Source organism: Bipolaris sorokiniana (genome assembly GCF_000338995.1).
Source record: "Bipolaris sorokiniana ND90Pr unplaced genomic scaffold COCSAscaffold_7, whole genome shotgun sequence".
Classification (NCBI taxonomy): domain Eukaryota; kingdom Fungi; phylum Ascomycota; class Dothideomycetes; order Pleosporales; family Pleosporaceae; genus Bipolaris; species Bipolaris sorokiniana.
This window is the reverse complement of record NW_006911901.1, coordinates 728,637-740,734: the sequence shown is the minus strand read 5'-3', so window position 1 is coordinate 740,734 and position 12,098 is coordinate 728,637. Positions and strand designations below refer to the sequence as shown.

Sequence of the window (12,098 nt, the reverse complement as noted above, 5' to 3'; positions counted from 1 at the left end):
AATATATGTATCATGAATATATATATATATCTGTGTATACATACAATGAAGACGAATCACACTGCCATTGATAGATTATCTACTATCCCTTCGCTTCAGCCCGCAGAGCGTCTGTCACAGGAACCACCGTGCTTCATACGACACTCCCCACAAATGGGCGAAACAAGGCAATGCGCCACCACCGTAAGTCCTGGGCTTTACCCGTCAGCATGCCCCAAGGGAGGCTTTTAGATAAGACGTTAATCATTTGTAACTATACATACATATATCCCTTTACTTTTTCTCTGTTCTCCCCCCTTTCCCTCTCGTAAAAAAGAAAAAAAAACTCCCAGACAGAAAAAAGCACACACACCAAACACCTTCCGACTCAAGCTACTCTTAGAATCCATAATCCAACACCCACTAACCTCCTTAACCTCCCCCAATCCATCCATCTCCTCGCATACATTCGCCAATCGAGTCATCCATCACCCCCGCCAGCCCAATCCAACCGCCATCACCGCAAGCGCGCTGTCGTACTGTTACCGCTTTGCACGCTGAGGCGGGATACGCCGTGTAGTATCGAATAGCGTGTGGAGGAAGCGTTATCCGAGCGAGAGACCGTAGCGGTAGCGTAGCGAGTAAAGTAGTATAAGCCTTGCAGTGACATGTACCTTCTAGTGGCTGTGCGCCTTGTAAATGGAAATAAGCCGTTTAGTGGCGAGTGCGAGTGCCGGGCTGGCTAGTGTGTGTAGTTGCTAGTCGGACGTTGTGCTAGTACTTTAGTTAGGGGGGCGATGAGAGAGAGGGGGAGTTAGTGACAACATAGGGGGAGGGAGGGCTTCTAGAAAAACGAGTAGGAGGTGTACACTACATGACACATGTGCACTAAGACTGCTGTGGTTGTGATACGTACATAGGCATCAGTGTCATTCTCGATACTACTGAGTCAGAGTGCCTTTCTGAGCTGAGTAGCCATCATAGTATCACAGAGGGTGTCTGAAGCTTTCCTGGCCTATCGTTCAAGTTTTGCCACAATGAACTGAGAAGTTTGCCTCCTCCCCACTCCTTTTTTCTCGTTTGCCTCATAGTAGGTCCTTTTCCATCAGGAGAGACTGATCGCCTCGCTCGCCCTTTCCAGTGGACCAAGTTTTGTTATCGCCGGACCAAAAAACTGCTGAATCGTAGCGTGGGAAAAGCTGACAGGACGACAACTGCCGTTTCTTCTTGCCTTGAGCACTATCATTTTCACTTTGCAAACGAACACACGTCCGTCCATACGCTCTTCTTTTAAACACATTCGGCGTCATACGCGACCGCATTCGCGTGATATTGGTGTGATGACCTTGCTGTGCTCCACCGACGCAGAGAGAGTACATTATGCATTTCGCTGTTATACTACCGCTCTCACCGGCGGTGAGATACAAATAACATTCCATGTAACGGACAGAGTCATTCACATGCCACCCAGTACATTGGATAACAAAAAAGTGCAACAATGCTTGGTCATACTTACCTCAGCAACTTACGAAGGTTGCATGATCTTGATGTGCGAACACACTCGAACCCCACTCATTCTTTTGCCGACCGTATTCGTTCTCGGACATTTTCTGTGCCTATCCCTTCCACACCCCCCCCCCTTCCCTTATGCTTATTTTGCGTCCTTGCACGTTTGGAGTTGTGATGCGTTTGTGGGGCCCGTCGCAAGTTGCCAGTAGTACTATCTTGTACTACATACACACAAACTCATACATGCACTAAGATTCTGCATGCATCTTTTCCATCACGGCCATCGGCGTCGTCGGAGTCGTCGTGGCCCTGCATTAACTTTGTTATGCGAGGGGTCCCTCCCCCCTTGTGGGCTCGCTCTAAGTATTGGCCGAACACTCTATGTGCGGACACCCTTGGGACGATCCACAATGTTGGGAATGTCACTTCTGCCTATTCTGTAGATGTTGTCTGACCGCATTTTATTGAATCTTATTTTATGCACTGTATTTTGGCTTCTCCTTTGGCCTCAGGAATTACACCGGCGGCCTCCTGTCGCAGGACGGATGTACTTCCTTTTTGACTCGCGATGCATTTTAAAAACGAGCGGCCATAGGGATCAACGCCCGGTATTAAAGAGCCGGTTCTGCCGATCGAGATGCCAAGCCAAAGGAGGGTGACTACAAACTAGTGAAACCCCGCATCTTATTTCCTTGTTTGTTGTAGATCGGTGGTTACGATAGTGATCACACTACTAATGTTTGCGAATTTTCTTGACTGGCCTGCTGAAAGCAGTGCGTTCCGAAAACATTACTGTAAGATTTTCTTTTTTACTTTTTGCTGTTGCGAAAGTTTCCGCCTTGCTTATGGGGCGAGCAGATTGGAATGTCGACTATAGCAATTGGAGAACGGAGATGGAAAACCATGTTCCGAGTGAGAATTATGGTGTTGTGGGGCCTATAAGTCGACATAGGCACTGGGCTAGCTATATGAATGGGCTATGCCAAATACAGTAATAGGAGCGACTTCTAGGACTTGGGCACAACTGCGACCTCAGCTCAGGTCCCGGACCTGGATCGGAGGCCTTACTGGTAGGTCGGAATAATTACCCGACCTGAAGAACCGGTTCCAAGCGATACATTTTGTTATAATAAGACCAAAGAAGAGTTATGGTGTACGGTGATGCCGTAAGTAAGCACATGCTTCTGTGATTGTTCGTTGAGACCCCTGACCGGCTGGCGAGTCAGGGTTCAAGGTACCATCTGCCGAGTCAGCTAAAGATGTGCATATGTATGGTTAGAACAAAAAGGAATTACCGGATGGCTATCGTAAACCTTGATTCCATGGAGAAGGCGATGGACAAGCTAAGGTGTTTTAGTGTTGTCGCCGGTGCAAAAAGGCGATGTCATTGCATGTCATTGTACAGCGGTGCATGGCCAAAAGCGAAAATTCCTATCAATGGCACGGAGTCGAGTAAAGTGCCGAAGAGTCATAGCTCAACGACGGCTTGTACTCTGTATGTAGAAACAACAAGTGAGGTTGCTTGGACATTTTTCCTTTTCGGGTTGGCAGACCTGAACCCCCCCACATGCACCAGAGTATGTAACTGCAGTCCAAGCTGACCAAACTTTATTTGTAACGCAAGCCACGGTGGGGCTTTGGACCAAGGTACTGTTGGAGGTGGACACACGGAGAAGGCTCCGTTGATTGTATGTGAGTACATAGTTACATGAGCATGTATGTGCTAGTATGTACTTGAGTAAGTACATATATAACATAGATAGTTACATAGGACATGTGACGATTTGCAGGGCGTAGGGCGGTTAGTCGAGGGCGAACGTTGGACAAACGGTCAACTTAGAAGCGCGCTTAGACGGAGGATAACGAGTATGAGGACGATTAGGGTTAGGCAATACTTTGGTCACTGACTCCTAAAGATCAGCGATTGGGTTCTGGTGAAGCGGACACTATCCGGCGGAATGCTGATCTCCAGAGTCCTGGAATGAGCGTATGCCTGACAGAGTGGCACATGTCCCCAAGCCAGAGTTTCAACTATAGGCGAAGCCAAGACACGTAAGCCTTTTTGTCGTATACGCATATGCGCGGATACGCGATACGCGAATTAGTGCGTTGGGAAGTAATGATGCAGAGCAGTTATTTCGCGACTCAACAAGTATGGGGTGCAAGTTTGTTCGTGGTTGTCACGTCTGATGAGCATTTAACGCAAAACCAAACAGTAACTTTTCAAGCGAGGTACAGTTACGACTGACTGGGGTCATGTATCGTATCGGTAGTACATGCTTCAAGGTCTGACCGTCTTTGGGGATGTTTGGCCCAAGCGTTTTAGGGCGACAGACCCTGGTCTGATGATTACTTTGCATATCTCGCAAGCAACGATGAACGGCCAGACATGTCGCCACGCCGGTGGCCGGAGGATGGAGGATGGGGAGGGAGTTGTCAGAGTGTCAGGGGAAAGGTGATAGGCTTGGGCCTGCATATACTAGGCTTACCGGACTCTTTGCGTTTATGAAGATAAATACGCACCAAGACGGGCCAATGTAGGGGACGCGTGCCTGAAACTGCGTCTTTGTAATACAGAGGGCTGCTAGGGTTTGGGCGATGTTGTGCGAGACAGGGATAGTGTAAGCGAGGCATAAGCAAAGAGAATGCAAGGAGGGAGCAAAACGTGGAGGCGAGTGCAGATATTACGCCGTCAAACTTGGGGTCAGGTCCGCAGGGCTGGCATCGTGATTGTCTCTAGATGACGAACTCTGGGGATCGGGTTGGGTGTAAAGTGCTGAGCAGGGTCAAGGGTTGAAAGGTGCTTGGGGTTGCTTGTAGAGCGAGAAATGGGGAGGGAGGCACGTGGCTAGTTGTTGATGCACCGGGCAGCTGTGTTCTTTTTGGCCTGTCACCGAGGCATATCGTGGAGCTGGGGCATGTTGGCGAAGGATTGGGTGATGATGTGACGCTGGTGTAAGAGAGGACACAATGGCTGTGGTAGTAAGTATGCTAAGAAGTATGGAGAGTCAGTAGAGCCGAGTAAGGCGTGGTAGCTTGTTGGCTGGTTGTGGTAGAGAAAAAGGACACTGTACACACCATGTAGGTATAGTATAGGTAGAGTAGACAGATGGAGGGGGTAGGAACGTGGCAGCATGGTGGCGCCCCCACAAGCGCCTGCGAACAGTGTACCGGTGCACAGTTGCACAGCAGCAGCAGCAGCAGCAGCAGCAACGGCTGCCGACGGCGACATGTACGCCACAGCCAATCAGCCGGGGTGCACTGGCCGAGCTTTGATGCTGAGTATCTAAATACATACATACACTACTTAGAGTTGTGGCGGCGTAAGATGTCGTCGCTCCTGCTCCTGCTCCTGCCATGGCACTCTGGCTGCTACTGCAACCGGCAGGCACACATCGCGAACCCCCAAGGCACGGAAGTCGCGACTAAGCGAGCGGCCAAGGACGGCGAGCGGCCAGGGGAAAGGCACCGCCCACCATGGCCAACGCCAATGCCAACGCCAGCTGCACTGAGCCCGTTCACCAGCCAGCGGGACCAGCAGCGCCTCTCGCCTGCGAGTGCCCGCCCACACCAACCTACGATCGTGCACCCTCGACTCCCAGGGCCCTCCATCGATCGGTTGAAGTCCGGAGCGTTTCAGATACAACTACACTACACAACCATTTAGCCAAAATGCACACAATGGCCGCACTAGTGCCCTGCTGTATCTTTGCAGCTGCGCAAGCCAATGTCCCGACATGAGCTAGACTAAGGCAATACCAGACACCTGGTCCAAACCAAAGCAAGGAGAAAAAAAGCTTCGAGCACCCAATGCCTTCACTCCGCCGTCACGAACAGGCGACATGACATGGACAGGGCACTCGCCGACGTAGCCTTGGCTGCTCCAGCTGCTAGACATCCACGACCTCCGAGGCCAGCAGACAGGCTGCCCAGGCGATACCCTCCACGCCTCACCAACCAACACCACCCTTGCCCCCCACCTGGTGGCGGTACGATAGATGCCGCACAGATGGCGAGGGAAAAATCGAGACGCCTCAGAAGGACCGAAAGGATTTTGTATCAGATCGCGACTCCCACGTGCAATCGCCAGGCTTGGACTACCGTCCGGGCTATTGGAGTGCAGGTCATGCACCAAGACCACAGCCACAGCGCCGGGTCAGGCTTCGCGCGCATTAATCGACCACTGGCCCTCATCACGTATTCAAATCCACTTGCTAGACTTGGCCAGTGACATCCACACCCCGGACCAGCCCTTGTGCAACCCGGCTGTGGAAACGCTGGCTGTCCTTAATCACCATGACGCGACTGGACAAGACTCGAGCTTCGCCAGGGCCTGCTAGCGAGATGAACAATGTGGAGAAGGACGCGCTGTCGCAGCCAATTTGTCGCAGACGCTAGCATACCATGACGCCGCCAGCAGTTCACGTCGGCCTTATCCCTGCGGCCACGCACCTTGCAGCGCCTCGACACCTCCAGCCAGTGTCGGGGGATCATCGCAGCGGGCATTCGCTACCGACCATGTCACGTCACTACCCTCTTGCCAGAGCCACACATGCTCTCATTTGCGCAAACCAAACTCTCCGGCCCTGGAGCCTGCGTCAGCTCCCTCTGTCTCTCTCGTGTGGGCACAAGGCACTTCGGCCCTGTCTCCATCCGGCCCTGAGTCCTCCTCTTGTCCTCGTCATCTGAGATCCCCGACACCACTGCTCAAATCCCAGCCAGCCCTAGCTAGCTCAACTACCACCACCACTTGCCCACCCCTTCCCCCTCCTCAACGTTCGCGTGCACAGAGACTTTCTAAATTAACTTCACGCAGCCTGTCCATATGCTTGACGGATTGACGGCTCCTACTTACAGTGCGCCACCATGAATACGGCCCTTATATAGCATCGGACCCAACGACACATTATCGTATAGTTTGCTCCACTAGACTTAAGTAGGAAATTATCGTGGCTTGAGCACCCCCCTCCAAGCGTCGCAAATACAAGTGGATCACGCCGCCGCTGACGCTAGGCGGCTACCGCTGGCTGTCATCGCATCACACCGTCGAGACATGACAGGCAGAGTGTCCCAAGCACCACACACGTCCAAAGGGGTCCGAGAGCCAACAGGTCATGACGCTTGGACTCTAGCCCTCGTCCGTCTTCACACCCTTCCATCCATACCCGCACATCACTTGGCTCATGCAGGCCCACCAACAGCAACCTGGCCTCGCAAAGATGATCTTGTGCTTGTGAGGAAGGAGGGCTGTTGAACCCTGTGAAATCCTTTGGTGCAAAAAAAGGCGCCCTAACGCAACAGTCCCGTCGCGTAGTAGCGTCGTCGACATACCTCGCCACTTTTAATCATCCACGCATTCAACCAAACAGCGTCGTCTAAATTTCTATATGCGGACCCTACTCGTCCTCGGTCGTATGCAGCCATTGCTTTTGGCGCCCTCTCTACTCTGAACATTTCAATACACCCCCGCTGAGGCACAGCTTGCTGTACAAACGACTAAGTGCCAAACTACCCGTCACTTATTAGTGTCAGTGCGCAACTGCTTCATCCTCGCTTTCCTACCACGTCGTTTTATTTGCCCAGGCCCTTGACTACTCCTCATTCTCAGCCCCGGCCTGTCAGTGCGTTTACGAAAGTATTGATTAGATCAGGATTCCCATGGCTCGGTAGATCAGCAAGTGTCCCGCCAACTACTCCCGCACACCAGATCGTAGTGCCGGCTCCAACGTTTGAGAAGTCGCTTTGCCCTACCTTCAAGGTATGTATCGCCGTTTAGCTCCCTTTCCAACAATCTCCTGTTGTGGGGCCCTTGCTGAACTTTAAACATTTGATGCTTATATCCTTAGGTCCTTCAATGCGCCACCAGGTTTTGGGCACTGACACTCGGGTCTTGCGACAATATTACACATGGCTGTAGTTACAGAACGCCGCGCGAAGAAAACGGTATCTCGACTCGAACACTCGTTGCTTTTACAACCTGTTCAAGACGCCATGCCCTTCAACCCCTCGAACCAAACTCCTGGGTTTAATCACTCCCATGCCGCCGAGACCACCACCACCACCACACCAAGCCCCACAGAACGAACCGAGCCCTTCCAAGACAGCTTAACTAGCCAGGAACCTACTGCTCAACCTAACATCAACGCGAGCAAGAAAAAACGCTCTCCCAAAACCAAAGCATCTGGAGAGCTTCGCAAGTCCACCTCGACTCCACACATGCGTCACCTAGCTCTTACCAACCCCGGCGACCTGTCGCCAACAAGCAACAAACCGCGCAACAAGCTGGGCTATCATCGAACTTCGGTTGCATGTGGTGAGTCCATGAAGTGTCCTGTTGGTAACGAGATCATGATAACTGACTAGTGATCAAACAGGACATTGTAGGAGGCGCAAGATTCGATGCCTGTTAGCACCTGATGATCGTCATGGCCGCTGCTCAAACTGCATTCGACTGAAGAAGGAATGCAACTTCTATCCAGTCGAGCACAACGCCGACATGCCACAGTCGCAATCTATCTCGACCAAATCAAACAGCGCAGTGCAGCCAGCCACACCGGTTTCCACCTCACCCAGGCACCCTCTTTCCGCTTCTGGAGATGCAATGGGCGACTTCAGGACGCCTTTCTCAGGGCCACCTTCAGCGGCGCAGCCTCTGAGCTATGGCTACCCCATGGAACTCGAAAACGATCCACATCACGCGCCTGGCTCCAACGGTTGTAAGTATCACACGACAGCTCCCTCTACGACACACTAACGATTGCAGTAGCCGTGCAACAGCCTTCCTATCCTTACCCACCCCCTATAGATACTCAGTGGCCGCCGACCAACAGCTTCTTGCCGTCTTCTACCGTAGCTGAAAGTCCATCATGGCGACATTCGCCTTCGACAGTAAACTCTGCATACGGAAGTGAATCCAACGTTTCAGGTGGACATACTCCAGCTGCCATGAGCACAAGCTCCACCATGTCCTACGGTCCTCAAGATGGACACTGGGGGCAACAGCCCTCATTCCAACCACCGGCTCGCTCAATGTCTTACGGAAACATTGAGGGTCTTCCACATCAATATCCTGGTCAGGGCCTGGGCATTCAAAACGATAATTACCGGCGAACCTCTCCATATCCTTTTCCGGCAACGATAGACACAAACCCTTCTACCATACATGCGACCACACTGAGCAGTTCGGGCCCTGCGCCCCTTTCTGCGCCTGTGGCCCCAAACCATTCTTACTATCCGCCAACGTGGACTTCATACGACACGATGCCAAGCCACGGTGCGCCAATACCCTCGTCTGCGCGATCGATGAGTGCGCATTGGTTTGCAGAGCCGGGACACTTGGATCGCGTACAAGAAGAGGCAACACCCCCGGTTGGATTTGGCCAGTCAGGCGTACCGCAATTCTACTCGGCATCTTGAAGCGCTTTTGCACCTCTGGGAGGCTTTCACTAATTTGGCCAAGATTCATCACAATACAGACACTATGGGTTCAAGACTCACACGTACATACAAGACGCATATTTCAGACCCGTTTCTCAGGATTGAATGGATGCATAAGACTTGATCAGTTTTGCTACTGCTTATCTTTTGTTGGTACAAGAGCAGGCTATTCAAGGAGTACAAGGCGCGATTGCATGATTGGGTCCGACATGATCCAGTTATTCTGCTTTTTCCAACGGCCCAGCAACAGTTGCGCGGACCCGTGCCATTGGTGCATTGCAGTTCTTGATAGACTGTTGATTTGTTTTTTCCACCGTTCATCCAGCATTTGCTTGACAAGGCCAGTCTTTTGATTTTTTTCACGTTTAGCGCTTTCATCAGACATTTCGGGTACGCATTTCAGTCTATCAAATTTTGTATAAATAGCACGAATTAGACCGCCGCCATCTGGACCGGCAGGGTTAGGGGCTCGTGTATGACGCTTGTAGCATGCGCATACAATCGGAGACACCCAAATACAAGTTAACGCTACCTCACCGCTAGAGTACCTCGGCAGATGAATGAGGCCATGGTTTTTTTTTTCACATTTGCCATCTGCTGCAAGGGAATGATACGTTACTTTCCATGGTTTGGTTGGATGGATGGTAGGTCAGTGCGCACTCTGGTGTCGAAGTTCTCATAAGCTGATTTCCAAGGGTCCCAAGGAATGTACTCCGTATTGTACATGCCAAACACGTTTCGAACGGGGCTTACTCCCACTTTTTTCTATCTTACCAGAACAAGGCATATCCGTGCTAGATTGGGTCGTTGGTGGCTTCGGTTTCGGATACGTTTTTTTCTCACAGCTGTAGCACGTTTCTTCTAATAGCCCAACGACCGATGGCCATCCGAGGTGCGATGATGCACGCTAGCGATTGGCATTTGTTTAGCGACCATGGAGCTGGAGGCATAGTCAAATCTAGACATGATTTGATTCGTCGCATGGACTTGCCTAGACGTATGGCTAACGTCCTTCCTTTTCTGCTAATCGATTAGGTGTATGGATATACGTGTGTACGTATGAAGTACACATGTCCATCTGTAACACAAGGCGTGCGGATCACGGGCCGACTTGTTGCCAAACGGGCGGTGGGCAGGATATGGCATAGAATTTGTAAAGTGAAAGCACTGACGTTTAGGCTGTTTTAATCATCATCATCATCATCAGCATCAGCATCAGCATCGCCGCCACCGGTACCTGCGTATAATGATACGGAAGATGAAGCCAGGCGTTATTACCTCGGCTCTGCTCCAAGTGTAATCTTAATGTGGTCTCGTAGGGCGAAACCGGTATTACTATACAGAAGGGGAGTAACCTTGCTTGCAGCAGAGAATAGTGGCAATTGGATGAGATTGCACAACTGACGCCCAGGCCTTTGACTGTTGTCGTAGCTGGCTCATCAAACGAACGGAATAGTTACGCACAAGATTCCCGGGCCCTCGGTTATTGCAAAAAGAGAGCTAGCAATAACGACAAGGTAGAGCAGCTATTTTTGCCCACTTTATTGCTCTTCTCCACGCTCTCTTTGGCCGACAAACACACGGACGCTGTCGGCTCGACTCCACAGTCGCCCGTGATCCTTCAAATTCCGGAGCTCGCGACCATGTTGCTGTGTCGTGTTGGTAGTTGATGGTGCGGAGGCGAACGGAGATTGCTTTTGCTCATATCCTCCGTTTCCCTAGACTTGGTGGTAATTTTTCCTTTCTTTTCCCGCTACCACACAGCCGGGAAGGAGGCCCGTCGACGTTGCTCCGAAAAGGCGCTTGCACTTGAGCGGGTTTCGACTACAGACTACGCCTGCTGATCAGTGGTATCGTGTGAATCATGCATTATCAAAGAAGTCGAGGAAAAAAGCCTCGGTTGCTGATGATCCTCTCGGCCGTGTTACTGCAAGTAGTTTGGGGTGTGAAGCAGGCGGAGCGACTCCGACTAGGCGGATAAGCAGCTGTGGGCTTGATGGGACTTTGTTACGAAAGGATGCAACTCTTTTTGCTTATTCCCAGCCAGCTGCTACTGCAGGATTCTCTTCCTTGGGCCTGGTGCAGAGCGGGTCCAGAGGACCTGTACTGGTGAAGGGTCTGCATCTGCATGTGGAGAGGGTGCGTCGAATCACTAGCTCGCAGCGTAGTGGATATGCAGGAGTCGTATCGGGCATGGCCAAGTGCGTGCGCTTGTGTTGCAACTGTGTAAGAAAGCTGGTACAAGGACCGTGGAAGCACACAGCCGTTGCTGAACGGTTCTGGTAGCTATCAGGCAACGAATTCATGGTGCATAGGCCGCCATCATAGCATGCAGCCCTATGCGCGGACGGACGACATGTTCGCTGAAGACTGTGCCAAGGACAGCAGCAATAATGGTGGCACAGCGTGTTGGGTCCTCTGGTAAGCCTGTCATGCTTGTCCCCAAACGGCTAAGCCGTGCGCTGTGTCTGGGTTTTTGCTCCTCGTTAGACCCAAATTGTGTATTCAGTCCAGCCCCCTGTCCATCCGGCGCCCCCATCCATCATCCATCCATTCATCCAACCATCCATCATCGTCTTTGCTCTCCGCTCCGGCCTCGTCGCACACGCCACCAAGCTGTCATCGATTCAGACTCGAATCGACAATGACAACGTCACTAGCGCTACAAAAGCCGGCTGTTGCCGTGTGACAGTTCATCGGCTCGTGGACCCTGCAATGGAAGGTTACAACGCCTATCGCAGTCGTCCCTCTCTCAACCTCGTCCTTGTTCGTCAGGCCAACCAAGCACATGCACGTGGATATGTATTGCTCCTCCGTTATCACCTCGCCGTTCTGTTCAAGCACGCAGCGCACCAACAAGTCTGTAATGGCGACGACCCATCACGTCATTTCCCAAGACCAAGTCGCGTCTCATGCCGCATACATGAACCTTGTCAGATCCGCCTGTCCGTGTCTCTTGCCAACCGCCCTGACGCGCTCCGTACCTCCCGTTCCGCCTCGTCAAGACTCCACCATGGCCGATGAGGGCGCGGTATCCATTGTGTAGTGATACGCATCATGTATGCAATGAATTTTACCCATTTCAGCCCCTTGAAATGACATGCTCTTGGCCTTGTTTAACCGCGCGCAAAATCATTCCAACCCACGAACCCAACAAATCGGAACGCCATGCA

General features: G+C 51.7%; 2 protein-coding genes across 2 annotated transcripts; both read left to right on the top strand.

Annotated features, from left to right (window-relative positions):
- Positions 1–7,125: 7,125 nt before the first annotated feature.
- COCSADRAFT_322361 (uncharacterized protein) lies at positions 7,126–8,998 on the top strand. Its single transcript, XM_007701870.1, has 4 exons — positions 7,126–7,246; positions 7,335–7,801; positions 7,863–8,204; positions 8,252–8,998. The coding sequence occupies exons 2-4, from the start codon at positions 7,396–7,398 to the stop codon at positions 8,902–8,904; spliced, it is 1,401 nt and encodes a 466-aa protein (XP_007700060.1). The 5' UTR covers positions 7,126–7,246; positions 7,335–7,395; the 3' UTR covers positions 8,905–8,998.
- Positions 8,999–9,721: 723 nt separating this feature from the next.
- Positions 9,722–11,966, top strand: COCSADRAFT_190338 (uncharacterized protein). The gene is made up of 6 exons (XM_007701869.1): positions 9,722–9,922; positions 9,961–9,978; positions 10,357–10,583; positions 10,690–11,126; positions 11,331–11,346; positions 11,440–11,966. The coding sequence occupies exons 1-6, from the start codon at positions 9,805–9,807 to the stop codon at positions 11,947–11,949; spliced, it is 1,326 nt and encodes a 441-aa protein (XP_007700059.1). The 5' UTR covers positions 9,722–9,804; the 3' UTR covers positions 11,950–11,966.
- Positions 11,967–12,098: the final 132 nt, after the last annotated feature.